At 35.2% G+C, this 20,112-nt stretch overlaps 1 protein-coding gene across 10 annotated transcripts in view; it reads left to right on the forward strand.

Moving 5' to 3' along the window:
• Positions 1–20,112, forward strand: part of ATF2 (activating transcription factor 2) — a 49,320-nt gene that overhangs the window by 22,592 nt on the left and 6,616 nt on the right. For 6 of the 10 annotated variants that reach the window (XM_021398153.1, XM_021398159.1, XM_021398160.1 and 3 more), the window contains 6 exons: positions 1,987–2,165; positions 2,470–2,584; positions 2,749–2,835; positions 11,156–11,305; positions 12,294–12,500; positions 19,009–19,114. In XM_021398153.1, the coding sequence (XP_021253828.1) occupies positions 1,987–2,165; positions 2,470–2,584; positions 2,749–2,835; positions 11,156–11,305; positions 12,294–12,500; positions 19,009–19,114 (844 nt within the window). Of the gene's footprint in view, positions 1–1,986; positions 2,170–2,469; positions 2,585–2,748; positions 2,836–11,155; positions 11,306–12,293; positions 12,501–12,916; positions 12,990–19,008; positions 19,123–20,112 lie in introns of those variants that run through there. The other 4 variants (XR_002439212.1, XM_021398161.1, XM_021398158.1 and 1 more) reach the window with 4 other exon arrangements.

Genomic DNA, 20,112 nt, shown 5'->3' on the forward strand with positions numbered 1-20,112 from the left:
AAAACTGCTCCTGCAGACCCATACAGAAGGGTCTGTTATGGCGTTACTATTACTGAGACTGTATGAATATCTGGTTAATTTGCAGTTTTGTCTTAAAGCTGTAACACGCGGCTCTGTGGCTGTAGCTACCTGTTTGGTTTTTTTTCGCTCTCTTTATAGAAAGTAGTATTACTTAGTCGTGGGTATTCATTCTGTGGTGTTTGTGTATCTCCATTGATACTTATATACACATGTATATGTGGTTGCTGTGTATGAAGATGTTTCTGGTGAAAGAACAACAAATAAAAACCTCTTAAATCTGTTGGTTCTGCTAGGGGCAAAGATGGGTGTTACTGTGTCAGAGCTGAAACAAATGAAGAGTAGCACAATACTAATTTTTCAGTTAACACTTGCTAGATTCAGTGCAAATGTTCTCCCCTTCTGCTTTCCTCTAATTTCTCACAGTCAAGAAATTGTCTCCTTTATGATTTTCTTGTGGCTCTTCTCACAGAGTAAGGTCTGTACAGCAGTTACACCAAATTCCTTATTTGTAAAGAAGTGCTTAATCCTGTCCTAAGAATATGCCTCTTCCTATTTCTTTTCTGTTTCTGTAATCCCATACTGTGCTTCTGTCTTCTTTGACTGGACACTCATCCATGATCTTAGGTACTGTGTTCAAATGTTATAACATGTATAATTTCGCTAGATAGATATGGGTGCTAAAAAAAAAAATACATATTCTTGGCTTCCTCACTATAGTTCTGTTATTCTCCCAAAATTCAGTCTCTATGAATGGGATCTTCTAGGTCCTTTGGGAAAAAAGATGAATGAACAAATGAATCCTGATGTCAAATCTAGCCTCTGAACTTCAGAGGGGAGGAAATTTCATCATCTAAAGTACCTTAGTTTTTTTAAAGCCCACAGTTTGCCAGCCCATATACCATTCTGTAATGTGCTGAGAGGAGTGTGCTTATTTTCCAGTGGGTGTACAAAAAAAAAATCCCAAAAAACCCCCATGATGGCTAAGACCCTAGTACTTTAAGCTGTGTTGATAAATATTAATAACTTGAGTTGAATTCAGAACAAATGATAATCAATATAGCTTATATGACACAGGTGTGAGAAGTTCTATTTGAAATGCAGAGCAACTAAAATAAGCTAGTCTCAAGAGTGTAGCTTTGTGCCCTTGACTGTAGAGTTAGTGTCAAAATACTAAATAACTTGGAAAAATCCAATGTAAAGATAAATCTGAAGTCTGAACATATGAAAGCTTTTTTCAGGAGGAAAGCATTGGTTTTGGTAAGGCATTTCTGGTTTCACTGGGTTACTTGTACTACATTCTAATTCATAATACGTATTACCTGATTGCTAAGCAAAGAATTGTAGTGAGTTTTGTCTACTGTCTAGTTGCAGCTAAGGAAATTAAATTCCTGTGCTCAGATAATTTCCTCTGTGTCAGGATACCCAAATATTTTACAAAGCTATCCATGTAACATTCCAAGGAGTTGTTACTACATACCATTCTATTTATAAAGTATATACAAGTCAAGTGTAAAGGATTATAATTTTTTTTTTCCTTTTTCTAAAAAATAAACCGATTTTGTGTTTGTTTAAATATGCAGCAGTGGGCTGAATGTGAAATGTACATAAGGACACCATGAAATGTTTTCTTTATTCATTGTGGATACAATGGTGCAGATAGCACCATGGATTTCTTGGTATAAAATTATTTTACTAGTAGTTAGATTTGATCAGATATTAATAGTAACCTTATCATAAATTGAGGCAAGATTGGTCATAAAACTAAAGTAACACTGGAACAACTTCATTTTAGTGATTTAAATGATGAATCCAAAGGTTTTTTTTAAATGTACAACTGATTCTTTTTGCTGATTCAAATGTTAGAGAACTTCTGATATGTTCTATTAAATTATTTTCCTTTTACGGTCTGAATTAATGGTGTGTGACTGTATTTTACAAACTGAATGATCTTTGATTTCTCCTCAGGAAGTGTCACTGCAGCAGACTGCGCAGCCCACGTCAACAATAGTTCGTCCAGCATCGCTACAGGTTCCTAACGTACTACTTACGAGTTCTGACTCAAGTGTTATTATTCAGCAGGCAATACCATCACCAACGTCTAGTACTGTTATTACCCAGGCTCCATCCTCTAACAGACCAATAGTGTAAGTTACATAAATCTTGATGTAGTGCTTTCATACAGATTCTGAAAAGATTGTCTTCTTAACTATCAATTACTGTTCCTATGATTATTACACAACTTTTAGATGCTTGGGTAAAATGTGGTGCTTCGCTACATGTGAAATACTATTCCATGATCTTCACATCACCAAGTTGATATTTTTAATCTCTAAATATTCTAATGTCTCAATGTTACATTACAACTGCTTATATATATATTTATACAATGTATAAGCTTGTTCTCTTGTCAGGATAAGTTTTCTCTAATGTTCATAATTCCTTTTTCAGTCCAGTTCCAGGCCCGTTTCCACTGCTGTTACACCTTCCTAATGGACAAACCATGCCTGTTGCTATTCCTGCATCTATTACAAATTCTAATGTGCACGTCCCTGCTGCAGTTCCAGTAAGTAAGCATGTTGTTATATTAATTTGAAAATGTAGCAGGTTTGCATAAGTGCAGCATAAACTTTAAACAGCTGTTTTGGTTTCAGAGGGTAGTGGTGTCAAATACTCTGTATTATGATAACATACTCAGGCTTTCTTCATTTTTATACTTTATCTGGTCAGCTTGTTAGACCTGTCACCATGGTGCCTAGTATCCCAGGAATCCCAGGGCCTTCCTCCCCACAGCCAGTGCAGTCTGAGGCTAAATTGGTAAGTGAAAAACTCCATTATTCCTCAAGAAGACTAGCTTGAGAAATTGATTAAATTTTATTGCTTTTTAGAATGGCTTTAGTTTTCTTTTGTTAGTCTAAAATCTGCAACTACAAATTTAATGAAAAAGAAAAATAGCTGCATTTGGATTATAATTATTTCACGTTCCAGTGTATGTCATTCTTTTAAATGGTCTTTCTCGCTTCTTGTATTGGAGGATAAGAAATGTTAGTAGTTAAAAGAAAGACAGGTATAATAGCTTGTCAATGGTGAACATCACCTTCAGAGAAGCAGAATATAGTTCCTCCTAAAAGCTGTGATGTTTCTTGGTTTAAAAAAAGAAAAGTCTAGGAAAGGAAAGTATTGTGGTAAAAATGTTTCATTACAGTCCAATTGGCAAGTTTTTTAAATATGCATTGCTGACATACTTTAGAAGTTGTATTGTGTGTTGTCCGTTGTGTGTGTGCTGTTTTGTTAAGGGGTTATTATCTGGGGAAATTATGAGTAAAACTGGCAAAGATTTAAAAAGAAAAAAAAATTTAGTAATCAAGTCAGGGTTTTTAAGTTAATTCAAACTACCACTATCTGTTGCTTTGCTGTTTTTGCTGGCTTTTTCTTATTGCCCCGACTATTTTAAAAACATATTATTAAAAATAATCAACCTACTTACCTAGATATCAACAAAAATGTAAACTGCATTTGTCTTGTGAGGTAGTGTTCCTCTTTTCAGGAAATAAAAAAGAATCAAGAGCACCTGCTAGATTTATTTTATATTTTTGTACGGAAATATTATTGAGTTGGGAGGATTTTTCTTAACATTCTTTGTCTTATTTCTCTTTACCTTTTCTTACTCATTTTCTCTTCCCAATTCTGTCAGGTTATCCATTCAGTTTCATTAAAATAGTGTAGAGAGGGACAGAAAGGATAAAGGTCTCTTTCTGTATATCCTTATCCCACTAGGAATGGAATCATAGAATCACAGAATTGTTTGGCTTGGAAGAGATCTTAAAGCCCATCCAGTTCCGTATGTGGGCAGGGTTGCCACCCACCTGATTGGAGCCCAGGCCCCCATCCAACCTGGCCTTGAGCACCTCTAGGGATAGGGCATCCAGAACTGCTCTGGGCAGCCTGTTGTACCACCCTTTCAGTAAAGAATTTCCTCCTAACATCTAATCTATATCTGCCCTCTTTTAGGTTAGAACAATTTGCCCTTGTCTTATCATATCAGACCATGTAAAAAGTTAGTGTCCCTCTGTTTATAAGCTCCCTTTAATAACTTGAATACTCTTCTCCATACTGAGCAAGCCCAGCTCCTTCAACATTTCTTCATGGGAAAGGTGCTTCAGCCCTCTGTTCGTCTTCATGGGTCCTATTCCCAACCTGTTTCAACAGCTCTACTTCTTTCTTGTGCTGGGGGCCTGGGCCTGGTAATGACTTCATTGTTAGCAGGTCTGATGGGATGAAATTTATCTTAAATGTGGGAGAGAAGGTAAAAAAAGTGAAAATGAGATATTTTTTCCCCACAGATATTGCACGTTTATAGGTATTGGGAGACTCGTGTGTTAAGTTTTGTTTTGTGAAATAAGGAGAAATTATTGCCTAATGTGTATTTCTTATGGTTGGGCAGGAAATTAGGTTCTTAAGCATATTACTCTTGAGTGATCTGTCCTTATGAAGCTTTAAAGCAGGGGAGAAAATACACATACATAGTGAAGATTTTGATCTCACGTTGGAAGAAGCAATGATTTGGATGCAAAGAAAAACAAAGATCATTAGACTTAAAATTTAACAGTCTCATTAGTCTTCTCGTTAGAATTTAGCTAATATATGCACTTCAGTGATTGCCTATCTTTTTTTTTTAAATGAGACTGTAAAAAGTATATTTGGAGTTATTCTTTCCTTCCTTGTTTCCTAATACAAAGCATGAGCAGAATTCAAGAATATCAGAATCATGTATATTTCTTATGCTCATTTACTTTTATATAGTGCCTATTGACAAAAATAAAAATCTTAATTTCTTATCGCTCCTAAAGTAAAGGCAGCGTAATGAGAAATTTGATGTTTATGCAGAAAAGCTTCCAAACGGAAGGCTAACTCACTGTGCCACGTGATGCATTGTTGACAGATATGTTACGGTTTATTAACTGTAAAGTTCCATTTAATTTTGAAAATCCAAACCTTTTGTGATGCCAAGTACTTTTTTTTTGTTTGTTTTACACTTGTCTTGTATCTAATATTGAAAAATATTTTTGCTTGCTACAGACCAAATTCTTCAAAGGTATAGTATCAGTTTTATTTTTCATTTTTGTTCCTGGCTAAGCCACAGGAGGACTTAATATCTATTTTTACAACTACTTGTTTTCTTTTTATTGATAATTCTCTTGAAAGGTGAAATACATGTTATTCTATTGAGTTAAATTTAATAGCTGAGCAAATGATGTATGCTTCATCCAATAAAAGTAGACTGCAATTTATGGATTTATGTTTAAATAAGCAGAAGATAGGAAAAATTCCTACATCTTTTTTGTACTGTATCCACTTCTCTGGGATGAAGTACGTCAGCCTACTATTCTTTCTGTATTTTAAATGGAATACTGAATGAAGGGGGGCAGTTGTGATGTTGCTCTCTCAGCAATCAGGGCGTAGGAGTCAGGATTTCTATAGATCTCTGCAATTCTCATCTGTTGCTTTTTTAAAAAAATATTCATTATTTGGAGATGTTTTTGTTGTTCTTTACAGACAAGTTTTGCAGTCTCAGACTTTTTTTTCATATCGCATTATAAAATGTAGGTACAAAATACGTAGCAAATATTTAAAATAAATAAATGTTTAGATGTCTTCCTAACATTGCATCTACTCTGCAGATATTAAGGTAAGTTTTATAATATATGGGTTATAATATATGGGTTATATATGGGCAAAATGGGGGAAATTCAAGTGTTTAATGCAACTCCAAATGGCTTTGTCATGTAGGCTTTTGGCCATCATTGCTTCAATCTTTCTTTTATTTGAAGAATATACTTTCCTGATACAGCAGTCTGCATTTTCTACTGTCCATATGTATGACAAAATTATTTTAAGGTATTCTTAAGACAGATCTACCTGCTTCAGAGATTCTAAGTAAAATTCTTGACGAAATGTTAGAAGCAACTTTTTCACTTGAAGATGCAGTAGCCTCATATTGCGGAACTATTACCAGGGACAGAGCTGTCTTGTGTAGCAGGCACAACTCTGTATGTTTTGGATGAAATACTTGGCACAAAGCAAGGGGTGGGAACCAGGCGCTTCCTTTCATTTATACTTAATGTCTTTCTTTACAGAGGCCATTTCTGCTGTTCTTTTTCTGCATGACGTTTCAAGGAGCTGATGTATGTTAGAGTACAATCAGAAAGCGTGTTGTGCTCTGATTTCATTCCCCATCTCAATTACTCATTTCTCTCTTAACTGTTTACAAAATGGTATTGTTACATGTATTTACTACAAGTAATGCAACTGCAAAGCAGACGAAATAAAAGCCCTGAGACAAAAATTTTAAATTGTTCTCGTAGTGATCCACACCCTTACAGTTGGTGACCTTGTTGCACAGTACTCTCAACTGAAACAGCTGAAATGTAGTGGAAGAAGAATGTGCTGAGGGCAGTCTTACGTGTCTGCTTCATCACTGAAACCTATGCAGTGTTACATATATAGCACTGTATATGTTTCAGTGCTATGGGATAATTGTTGCAATTGGATTGCATTTTTGTTGTACACTGTTAAGCTACTGTGGCAAACATGTATTCTGTTCACACCTGTAACAGGCCTGTAAACCACTGACACATTGTTACTGCAGTTTTGAATATGGTTGGTTCCTGTTACTCTTCTTGCTTGCAGAATTGATTGAAATTTGACTAGAGATTTCATTCAGGCACAACCTTTTGTCTTCTACTGGTATTCTTTTGAATGTATCCTTGTAAATGCACTGAGAATGACACTTGATAGGAGTGAAAATTAGTTTCAGATTTCTGCAGCACGCTTAACGTACATTCTCCACTTTTACGGCATGATTTCATATTTGTTGTGCTGAGGAAACTAAATGCTACATACTTTAGTAAAATAAATGTACAGATTAGTCTTGTGGTATTTTAGAGAGTCTTAGAAGTAGATGTAAGAGCTGTTAAAAAACAAACAAGCTTCTCAGGTAAAGGGTGCGCCCGGGAGTTAACAAGATGATGTTAAAGATTCCTTCCAGCTCAGACCATTCTATGATAGGAATGCATAATTCTGAGTACTACATAATTGCTTCTGATCTGTTTGCGAAGCGATCTGAAACTGTATGCCTTCAGATATTAAATGTGAGCTGTGATCTGTCCTGGTTGTAACGCATCCCTTTTTCTTGAGTGTATGGACTGTGGCTGCAAACTTAATGCTCGTACTTCTGCATGGATTGCAGAAGTTTCTCAGTAAAAGAAAAGTTGTTCTAACTTTTCCACTGAATGATCCCTCCTCCCCCTCCCCATGTGAAGTCTTTTGTCACAAACTGAGAAATACCTTGCACACAGTGGGCAGCCAGTAGGCTTTCTGCAGGAGGTTTCTACCGAGAATTGACAGGGCAGCTTGGCAAATGTTCAGAAGCCTGCATTAACTTGCTTGAGCCCGGCATGGGACCCTGTGTTCAGCAGAATTCTTCTGACCTGTCTCTCTGCATGCCGAGCTAATCAGCAAACACCTAATGAGCCTACTCTAAAGAAACAGACCCTCTCACAAACTACTTCATTTTCATATGTTCTCTGGGGGTGGAGAGACAAGTCTTCATAAGGACTGATGATGCTGCAAAGACCACAATAATGATAATTAACTTGCTGAATTTAGAAGATTATGCTGTTAATTAGTTGCAAAATAAAGATAAGTAATAGAGCAGCAGATGGTAGGATAACACCCAGGAGAAGGAGGGTTATTACTCTGATGAGCTTTTGTGGCAGATATGAAATATGGATCTAAGTTTTTCATGAATTGTTTCTGGAGAATATTATCTTGTTTCTTTGAGCTCTTGATGAAATGATCTAGTCCTACCAAATTTTGACAGATGCGGTGAGGATTTGTTTTCAAAGATATATGTGAACAATAAAATCTTGCTAATAAAGACTTTAAAAGCAATTAAGCTGTTTGAAAATACCACTTCTAGTTTCCCTCTAATAAGCAAAAAATGTCAAACCCAGGTTTTTATCAACTTTCCCCACACATTAATGCTTACGTGTTTTTATTATAATATTTGTTTCAATGTACTTGATTTTTAAAACTGAGATTCCCAAGATTCCCATAGTATTTGATGTCTCACTATTCACAGGAAGTAGAACATCCACGTAGTATTTTGTTCCAGCACTACCTTCTGAGATATGAAATGCTTAAATTGGATAGTTCATTGGGAGAATGTGTAATAATATTTGTCTTTTGTATTATTTCTCATTTTTTTTATAGTTTTAATCATAACTATTATTTCAACTTTGAAACTGTGATATAAAGCTAAAGCCAATGACTTTGCATTTCTTTTCCCAAAAGCCTCTACTCTAATTTAACAATGTAATTTTCAAAAGAAGTTTATTTACTTAAAAATGTACAAAACTATAATATTTAAATCTTAGCATTACAGTATTGAAAGCCCTGCTTAATTTGTATATCCCTATGCCTGTATGTTTTATAACATAATAATAGTTCGGTATTTACTTCACTTTTGCCATTTTCAAATTTTATGGACAACATGTGAATGTAATAGCATTAGCTTTTAGTTTAACTTTGCAAACATGTCTGTAACGCACAAATGAAGAGTTAAAGTATGAACCTAGACAATATTATTTGCCTTATGTGAGAAAAACAGCAGAAAACAAACAACAAAAATCAAAACCCATCCGAATACTCATTACTTTCATTTGATCTCCTAAATTTTCTAAACTTAGCCAGTCTTTCACTAGAGGAGCGGATATGTTAAGTGAAACTTTCTTAAATAGCTAGCTTTACACAAATGGTACAAAGTGTTTCTAACAGTTCACAGAGGGTTGGTTTTTTTTTGTTTTGTTTTGTTTTTTGTGGTGGATACTTACATCAAAGTTTGCTCATACAGCCCCAAGCAGAATTGAACAGTCACGCTGACCATCCATATACTTTTTAAGTGTTTATGTAACACTGCCATAAACATTAGAATTTAGCTTGTTGTTGTTGAACTTACGTATCCAGATAGTTGAGTTGGATGAATCACAGTGGAAGAGGAAGATGGTAACACCTGGAACAGTTGGCCCAGCAAAGCTGTGGATGCCCCATCTCCAGAAATATGCAAGGCCAGGCTGGATGGGGCCCTTGGTATCCTGATGTAGTGGTTTGAGTAAGAGGATCATCAAATTAACATTTTTATTTTTATAATTAGATCATGGAGTTTGTTGTAGTAGTTTCAGTTAGAAAGTACTTGGGGCTTTTTATTCTTGTTTAATTGGAGGCATGGACTGAGATTTTTTGTTAGCTTGTGTTTCCAAGGTGAGCTAGGAAGGTAGAAGTTGGTTGTTGTCAGTTTGCTTTACTGTTGTAAAGAAGAAGTTAAAAACTACTTAAGGCCTTAGGATTTTCAGAGTACTGTACACATGCTAAGAATTGTGGACACGTTATCTTTAAAAATGGTGTCATCGTGCCCTAAAGCCTGCATCATTATGCACAGGTAGTGTTCATCTGTTCCCTTTTCCAATGTATGTTAAGTACCAACCAGCATTAATTAAGTTTTGGCAAATCTGTAGACTGACATCTTATCGCAGTAATTTTACCACAAAAAATGAAACCATCCCAAAACTTACTGTCAACATATTTCCGGAGGTTGGCTTTGTTTGTTGTTCATGCTTTTTAATTAATAGTTTAAAAATCAAATTGTTTATAATTTGAAACTACCACAATGCATAGATAATTTGTGTGCAGCTGTTAATTTTGCAGCGTCAAGCTTTTGAATAACTCTATTTTCCTGGTGTATAATGTTCTGTATTCTTAAAAAGATGGAAATGTTTAAAAGGTCCCACTTAATGATTCCAGTCCATGGATTATCAGCCAGAACTAGGCTGTTAGAAGCCAACTATTTATCTCATGAAAAAGTGTATGAAGGTATACAAAGAGTGTCCGTACAGAGCTGAAGGGATCTCTTCCATTCTTTTTTTGAGAAGTGCATTTGGAACTTGAGTGGTCCCTAGGTGGGGTGATGTGTGCTGTTGCATTCAGTGTAGAGCAGTCCCTATAGAAGAGACTGTGAAAGAAGCTTACTACGGTGATATACACAAGTCAGTGAGTGAAGCTTCCTTAATAGCAAGCCAGTGAAGGAATGTTAGGACTTTCTCATCTTTCTAAGTTCTCTATATAGTCTACAAACAGGGTATCTGCTGCTGCTGGTTAGATGCTACAATCAACTATATAGAGGGTCAATTTGCTGTATCACAGAGATTTTTTGCAGTTTTGGCAGAGGTGGATCTGCAATCTGATGCTTGAATGTAGAACAGGAGCCAGGAAATCCTATCAAGGAAGAGGAGAGCTATTGCTATATTCCAATGGCTTAATCCTGAGAGGCATTGGATACTGTAGCTGATACGAAGTATCTGTCTACATAAATAGATGCAAAATCCTGTGCTGCTTTGGGCTGGCCAAATGCAGCCTGGCTCCAGCATTTTTAAGACATTTTCTTAATTATTAGTACTTATTGATGTTTAGTTCGTATTCCAAACCATAATGATACAAGAATTAATTTTTTAAAAAATTGAATGTTGTTAATATTATACACAAATGTATTTGGCATAAGGAATATGTTAGAAAAATGTTACTTTTGTTAAATTGTCAACATTTAAAATAAGGATTCAAAATGGAAATTTATTAGCCAGCTTCAGACCTAAGTATTGCAGCTGAGTACTATGCCAGTATTCAGGCTTCTGCGTATGTTTTTGCAAGTGTAATATAATACCAGTTTCAACAACTATTTCTTCATGGCTTTCGAGTCATCTCTTTGTGGGAACTACTCATCACCAAAGAGGTTTTTTGTTTATTTCTGCATGAAGCTTAGAGTCCTTTCTGAGATGCTGTTACGATAATTGCAAGAAGTTATGGTTGCAAGTAGATATATTCCTAGATTGCTGTTGAAAGCCTGTAAAAAAACAAACAAACAAAAAAAGTCCAGTAGTGATAGAGATGGAGCTCCTGTTTGCCAAGTGTAGTGGAACTAACTAATGTAAATCATTCGTAAGTTCTCAAGTTATCATGTGATTATGTAATTATGTTACAATATTTCCATTATGTTGAGAAGGAAAAAAGTTTCGTTTTCTTTCAGAGATTGAAAGCAGCCTTGACCCAGCAGCACCCTCAGGTAACAAATGGAGATACTGCCAAGGGACATCCAAGTGGGTTGGTTAGGACTCAGTCAGAAGAGCCACGACCGCAATCACTACAGCAACCTGCAACTTCAACAACTGAAACACCGGTATGACAACAAAGTGGAAATGTATTTCCTGCCCCACTCCTTGTTATATAAACACTCTTTTTTTCCCTTACTGTTGATTTACAAAGCAGAGATTAACAAGTACTATGGAATACTCTCAGAGCTAGAAGTTTGAGGGAGAAGCGGACTGCCCTGATAAAATGCTGGCAGAATCTTATTTTATATATATATATATATATATATATAGTTATGCACCAGACTGCTTTTTCTAGATGATTATATGTAATTTTGCCAGATTGCTATGTCTGTACTATATGTATTTTGCTGTCATATCAATATTTGTGTAGCAATAAAGTGTTTTTAATGATGCTCTTTCTAAAATGCATTATTCAAGATGATAATTTCAAAATAGGTATTATTTGTCTGTTTGGATTTAAAACTAACTCCTGATTTCTGGAGTGTGCTAACAGGAATTTTTGTAGTAACTGAAAATTATACTGCTGGTTTATATATAAATGAAAACATCAACTTACTTTATTTTGCATTTATATTACATCTCTCTACTGTATTTCGTATCTTAAGCACTCTTCTGAACTTTTTAACTGCATCAAGGATAACACTTGTTAATTGCTTTAAGGATCCTTTTTGGGCTTCCACAAGAAGAGTTTCAGTACTCTCTCATTCTGAGCACTGAAAGGAGGTTAGTGAGCTTAGAAGTGGTAGTATTTTCCTGTGGGGTGACAGATGAAAACAGGAAACAAAAGGACAAGAGCTCCAAGTCAGACTAGAAGTGCTGCTGAAATAGGTGTTTCCAAAGGTGAATCCAGGACAACTGCCATTCTGCTTCTAAGAAGCCTGTTGGAAAAGCAGTTGCTTAAGAAAATATAGATGACAGTGGAAACAGTCACTATCCCTAAACAGAAGGCCAGTGAGACAAAACTTCAGTGTGTTTTAGGGTTGTTTTCTAGTGCTTTTAAAAACCTAAAAGTATTACACTGATAACTTCTTTAATACTTCTTGCTGTTTTCAGGCATCACCAGCTCAGCCTACACAACAAACACCAAATACAGGTGGTCGGAGAAGAAGAGCTGCTAATGAAGACCCTGATGAAAAAAGAAGAAAGTTTCTGGAGCGAAACCGAGCTGCTGCATCCAGATGCCGACAGAAACGGAAAGTCTGGGTACAGTCATTGGAGAAAAAGGCTGAGGATCTGAGCTCACTAAATGGCCAGTTACAGGTATACTTTTTATTTCAAGTAAAAATGATTAAATAACTCTTGGACAGTGTTTCTGGATCAATGGAACTTTGAACTTTGCATGAAATCTGAAATATGAACTACTTCTAAATGAAGTCCCAGGTCAGAACTGAAAATCCAGTATTGAATTGCGTATTCCAGCAAAGTAAGGGTATAAAAGAGTGTTCTGATTTTAAGATGTGTAAACTTAGGATCATTCCCATTTGTCCTTTGTTCCATTTTAAATAACTTTCAGACAGTGATACTAAATGACTTTATATGTTGGAGTAAAGGCTTAATAGCCTTACCTTAAAAAACGCCTTGCCCTTATCAATTTCTATCACAGTCTGAGTTATTTAAATAACGTTTGGTTTTATTTCCTTTGGTTCTTTTTAACTTCACTGTTTTTTCCTTTAAAGTGAATGTAGTGCTCGTGAAAGGTGCCAGATTGACATCACTGGAAACTGAAGGCCTCTTTTGTCCACAGAACAGGTACAGCACAGGCAGTGTCAGTGCAAACTTCACCACACTGCCCTCCCAGTGTGCATAAATCTTAGAGGGAGAGATGTATACTGTAAGAGGGTAGTCTAGTATATATTACCAGTTATTTCTCCACCCCATCAGAGGTTACCAGTCGTTGGAAAGTTGTCACGTTGATGCACTTTTCCCCCTTAAACAATCCATGACCCTTTTGTTTAAGTTGCTACTACTGCTAAAATATACTTTCTTAATCTTTTACAGCAGCACACAAGAATTGGCGGGAAGTATTGTTTCAAAATAAAAAGTCTAAAAGCATTGTTTTAAGAATTACGGAAAGGAAAGCTTGATGTTGTTTCTTAAATGAAGCATTCATTTAGAAAATGTAATAAAAAGTATTTTGATCTCTTAAACTTTATCTTGTTTCCTTAGAGTTGTTCAGAGAGTCAAATTCACAGATCTTTCCTATTAAAACTCTTATTTGGTGCTATTGATGAAGATGTCCCAGCTCAACAAACGGAATAATATGGCATGTTTCATCTTGTAATCAACATTAAAAAGTACCAGTCATTTTCAGTTTCCTGACTGGAACAGAACAGTACATTTAGAAGGGATCTACAAAGGTCATTGAGTCCAACTGAGACTGCTTCAAGGGTAACCAAAATTTAAAGCAAATTCAAGGTTATTGAGGGCATTATCCAAATACTTCTTGAACATTGACAGGCATGGAGCATCGATCACCTCACTAGGAAGTCTGTTCCAGCGTTTGTCCAACCTTAAAGAAATTTTTCCTAAAAATAAATAATATACCTAGTCTGTCTTTGAAGATTCTCAGCATCTTAGACTGTAAAATGTAAGAAATTTATAGCTAAGCACATAATGTAAAACTGTTACTTGTGTTCTAGAATCACTACCTGCCATTGTGACATTACTTAAATTACTTGCAAATACGTAATCTTCTCATACCTGTTCACAATCTGAGGACTTGACTTTAATGTAGTCATAGCCCTCACTGTAAATCCATTAATTGCAAAATGACATTTGGCACTATAGTTTAAAGAATCTAAGAAAAAAGTGCAGGTAGAATATATCTTTCTTACAGGAAGAGAAACAAAGAACAAAAACAATTGGCTGTATTTCAGTTTTCTTAATGAAAATAGCTTTTGGTAAGATATGAACTGTCTTATCCATTTTTGGAAAATACAAATCCATTTTTGTAATTGAAAACTATGGAAGTACCATATTGTTATTGGTAACAAATTGTCCCAGTTGATTTGAAACCAATAACGAAAGTTGTCATACTGTTATATACACACACACACACACCTTATTTAGTATAGCTGCTACTATAATACCAACGTTAGTATTGTATAGTTATGAAATAACATAGTAGTCTTTTGCTTATTAGAGAGCAATCCTGGTTTCGTTCTGTGCATGTTCAAACACCTATATAATAGATAAAATGTAGAATCAGACTTGTTTGCAGATATTTTAATAAAAATAATGCATCCATGTAAAGGTATGCAAATATACTACCTGATGATGATATGGAAGAAGGCTAATGCTCTGTTTAAGAAGTGCCCCATAGCAGCAGTAATGGTACAGGGGAAAAAATTAAAAAGCTTTGTCTCATTGAGAAGGCCGCAGGTTTTCTCTTCTGTAACAGTTGCAGTTTTTCTCAATTGCTGTTTGTAGCATGATGTAGTTCTTGTTAGAAACAAAATTAAGAATGAGAACAGAATCTGAAGTCACAAAGGAAATCAAGTTTTACACTTTGTTTTATGGCAAATGCTAAAACGTGTTTCATCCTGGGACTTTGTCAGTGATCTTAATGTCTCCTAATCTATTAGTATAACTGTGGCTACCTGTGTAAAATATTGTTGTGTTTATTTGTGTGCATTGCTTATAGTTGCATCTAAATCTTGATTGTGGTTTTTAATTGTTTGTTTACATATCTGGAAACAAAAACATTTCCAGATTTCCAGGCAGTAATTCTGTAATAATTCAGGAAAAGTGAATTCCTTAGTTTGCCAAAAGCAAAACTGTTAACTGTGAAGAACAGAATGATTTGAAGAGTATTGAATGTGAGAAAAATGAACTATTATGTGAAAGCACTCGTCCATTCTGAATTTCCATAGTAAAATTTTACTTAATAATCTAACACAGCTGATCAGCGTTGAGGGCAGAAACAACCCATGGTTACTTACGTTATATTTAATAGAAAATTAGTTACATTTGGAGTTTTGCTTTAGTACAGCTTTATGGACTGAGTGGTAGGGTTTAGTAGTTTTTCTTTAATATCTAAATGACCTGCTGAGATGTCATAATTACAAAATTAGGTTAATACCAAAACGACTAGAAATTGCATTGCAGTGCTTCGCATAACACTTTCAACTTCTTTCAACACAGTAGTTTTCATTTTACGTTTTTGTCAAAGATTCTAATATAAATGTTGAGATTTTTAAAACTGGGAGCTCTCTAACAGTACATATAGATTTGAAGAGCCATAGTTGGTTGATATATGTTCTTTTGTTCCACAGTTCTCAGCTTTCTGTAGATGAATTTGCGTATGAGAATGTAATTTATTCAAGCTTTTTTTTTTACTGAATTGAAGATTTCAATGAAATCATGTGAATAACATATATTAAATTGGCCTTTATCAGTCTATACTGTAGGCTACATACGTTATTTCATGCTTCCAGCTTTTTAAAGTATATTTATTGGGATTTTTTTTTGTGTTTTCTGCTCGTATGTTGACTTGTTTAATGATCTGAGACTTGTTATACCTTGTGTTGCCTCTGTGCCTTGCCTGGATATGGTTTGCCATGTAACATGTTCTTAAGGAACTGTTGACGATGCATGCCCAGCGGCCACTCAGAGGTATTGGAGTGTCAGATACCAAAGTCCGTAGCATGTTCCCTGTTTGGTCCCTATCACTTAAAAAACTTCACAGGGCAAAGAATTAGTGAGTTTGTGTTACTTCTGTGTCGTAGAAGAATGGTCTGTCTTCCTTAGGAGGTCTTTCTGGGCTTTAGGAGACGTCCATTATCAGCAGTTGGTGGTTTGTACTAGTGTTACAGACACTGCCTTAGGAAGGCTATATAAAAAATAAATGCACAATCCACTATCCCTGTAACTGCCACGTCTGCCTGTCTCTGGTAATAGGCCTGGTAAATATACCTCACTAATGTTGCCTAGCGCCCTACTTAGTAAGGGTTAATCTGGTCCCATTACTACACATGCATTTTGAATCCAGGGAGGATAGGCAGATACAGAAGAACATATTGTACACAGTGTTATATACCATGATAGACAGAAGGGGAAATATCTTTTGAAAATGGAATACTGGTGGAAATAGATGTGCTTTCCTCCAGAATCCTGCTTTCCCATGTTAGCACACTTTTGATGTGTGTGAACATAAAAATTCTTCTAGGTAGTACGTGAAGTGTATTTTATGCTTGTTTAAAGAAGCACTCATACCTGCTCTTGACTTGATAAATGAAGGGGGCTGTTCATCTTCTATGTGCAAAAACTCTCAATCTTTCTTCATGCCAACTGTTGAATTGTTTGTTCTATGTGTTTCTTCTTGTTAGCCTATTTTCCGTAAAGGCCACCTGTTAACATATTTTGAAAGAGCTGGAAGGATGTCATATTGTCAGATGCATGATAAGAAAACTGCAAGGTATATAGAAGTTGATTCTAACAACATGCTTTTATTACCAGTCCAAAGTGGCTCTTACTAGTAGCATGTAAATGGCAGCCATTGATTTGTCTTTCTGTCACATTCCACATACCAAGTGTGTCTGGGGCTTATTCTCTTCTACTTTCAGGAATGGTTTGTAAATTGAATATGATGCTATTGGCACAGTGTTGACGTTACTAACAGTGCTAGCTATGTTTTCAGGGAGTAAGCCTCAAGTTTTTAATTTAGTATAGGAATGCTCTTCCATTTTTTTCAAATCTGCTTTAAAATAAGATATTTTTTTAATATTCCTTTTAGCAAAGCACCGCCTTTTCAACTATTTTTCATAAATACTAGATTTATTTACACTGGTAAACAGCTGCTTCATTTTTATATATGCTGTTTGTGTATAAAATTCTTCCTTAAGTGGGGGAGATGAAGGTAGAAACTTTCTGAATACTTTTTCCTGATTTGATCGTTTGTTTTGCCAGTGTTCCTTTAAACTAACAGAAGTATGATTCATGTTCCTTGGACATTGCTGCTTCTGTACATTATCGAGAAGTGTCTCAAAACTGCATCAGCACTTTTCTGCATCAGTTCTGTGCAGCTGCCTGCTTGGCATCCAGGCATGTGGATCCTCAGTAAATAACATGGTGAACTAAGAGAACTGAGAGCTGGAGGCACAAGTAGAGAGCTCTCTTTACAGCCCAGGATTTCAGGACATACAATTCCAGATGGTAGAGCTTTTGTAGGTGATATGTTTTTTTCTTTTTTTTTATTGCAACCTTTTTCTTTGTAATCACAGTTTTCTTTTATCAGAAACATCAGTGAAGTCAAATTTCTCTCTTGCAGCTCTTGTTTTTGTTTTAAAGTTTCTGCAAAGGATATTTGGCACAATAACATGACTGAACAGAAAATTAGTCCTTAATAGTTTTTAAGGAGCTTTTGCAAATATAAACTTTTAAATTGGTTTTCTCATTAGGGGAAGAGGGCATAGAGAAAAGCTGTGTCTTACAAATCTGATATTTTAGGTACAGTATTTTTAAATTATATTACTTAGTGTAAGTAAACCAAATAAATTCTGTTCTTGAAAATGTTTTCATTACTTTAGAATCCTTTTAGTTATCATGCATCTCTTCTGACTGTACTACCTTAGCTTATAGGGTCAGATCGACATTTGCATGTTGTTTTTTTTCCCACATAATTTTATTTGTAATCTAATTTTCCTATGTCTGCTTTTCTTTAAGTTGCTTCCAAATGCATAAACATATGCGTTCATGGGTAATAAATATTTTACTTATGTGCACAGGTTCGTGTAGTTTAAATAACCTCAAGTATTTCGTATCAGTGGAAATTTTATTTAAAATAAACTAACCCCTGAAAAGCATATAACATATCAAGATATGAGGATCAAAAAGCATTACAGATAACCTGATTCTGTAGATACCTACAGGTTTTTCTAACGTTCTAAGTGAAAATGAATCTATCACCATGCCACACCGTTCTTAATTTGGAGTGTCAATGTAGTTATGTACCATTTCTCATCCATAGATATCAAATTGTTTTTACAGGGAAGGTAAGTATCATTGTCCTCCATCTTACAAATGGGGAAATTGAAGCGCAAAGAAGAAAAATGACCTTCTTCAAGGTCACCCAATAGTGGAAAGGCACAGCCGGGAATGAGCACTGTCTCTAGATTCTGCAAGGGCTGTCTCCTAGATTACACTCCACTTTAACGGTGTAGACTGACACTTCAGGTTTTGTCAACATTATTAATAATTATGCCTTCATACAATACTTGATTTATACATGATTGTTAAAGAGAGAAGAAATGTGAAGATCAACAAGACATTTTCTAAATTATTTTTCATTATGTGAGATTTTTAAAGTCTGAGTACAAATATAGTTCCCCAAACCAGTATTGCATAGGCTTACTTAAAAATCTATGTATTATTGGCTGTGGCATCTGTTGAATGTGGGTAGCTAAATGTAGATTTACTCTGATTAGAATTCATAAAACTCTGTAGATAAAGAGTCTTACAGTAGCTGGATCATGTGAATGAGACTATATGTAGACTCTGCATCTGCAAACTGAAATACATGTTGTATTTTCCATAAGTGTTTCCTAATTTAAGAAAATCATAAAATAAAGTTAGTCGAGTTTCAGATAAGATTTAAGTATTGTAAGATAAAAATGCGTACATTTTTGCTATATATACACCAAATGGAAAATTCTTGTATTTTATTTACCCTTAAATGAACAACTGAAAATCCTATAAAACTTAATACTTACTTTCAAAATGCATGTAGCTTGAGCTGGTAAAGTACATACATAACTTTCTTCTTCTTTAGAATGAAGTCACCCTGCTGAGAAATGAAGTGGCACAGCTGAAACAGCTTCTTCTGGCTCATAAAGATTGCCCTGTAACCGCCATGCAGAAGAAATCTGGCTATCATAGTGAGTAATGTTCCATTACCTGTAGCCTTAGTCTGCGTCAATGAAATACTGCCAAAGTGAACTGAATCAACATTAAAAATAAGAAGTGCAGTTCTAATATTACATTAAAGATTTTTTTTCAATCTCAAAGGTTATTATAAGGCAGGAATGAATATGGAATATTTAGGAATATATTTTTAAGTCCTTTCAGTTGAATTGTTGCATAACATTGAGGGTTTTATGTTGGTTTAAAAAATGCATATGGTAATTAGCATATATGGACTGTAGGCTACTACACCTGCTTTGAAAAACATAATTAAAGTATTAAGAGCACGTGATAAACCATTTTTGTATACTTTATCTTAGCCTGGTACAGAGAAAAGTCCTTGTGGGTTTTTTCTTTATCATAATGAGATTTCTGTAAAGGTAATATAACAGCTGTCCTCATTTACCATAACATCCAGGATCAGTCAAGCCGTTAAAGTAATCAGATGCAGGTTTGTGGCTCCTACTGTACAATGTCTTCTAGGTTGTTTTGATTTCCACTTTAAACAACCTCTTTTAACAGGGTATTTTGAAAAGCGAATACAAAGGGAATACCAAGAGCTTCAGTTCGCATTTCTTTTCTAGTACATATTTGTACTGAAAGTTGCTCATTTGATTTTTATCCTTCCAGCATTTTAAAGGTTAATTATGCTTTCCTGACTTGTAACTTCATTTTTGGATATGATACACGGTGCCAGAACCAGCTGCTGCTGCTGTAGAATAAATGGCCAATTTTGTCCATTGTACACAAATTTGTTACAAATAACTGAGCCGGGAATGCATTAGGCAACATTCATAATATATAACCCACAGCTTTCGTTTTTATGATTTAGTGATATTTCAGGATATTTGTAAATGTGAAGATTGTTTCTGCCATATGTAGCCACTTCATTTTAATTTGCCAGTGTCAGTAATTCAGGAGAATAAAGGAACATTTTGTATTGCATGCAAACAGATCCTCAGGTGCTTGCGAT

This window comes from Numida meleagris, chromosome 5 (genome assembly GCF_002078875.1).
Source record: "Numida meleagris isolate 19003 breed g44 Domestic line chromosome 5, NumMel1.0, whole genome shotgun sequence".
NCBI lineage: Eukaryota > Metazoa > Chordata > Aves > Galliformes > Numididae > Numida > Numida meleagris.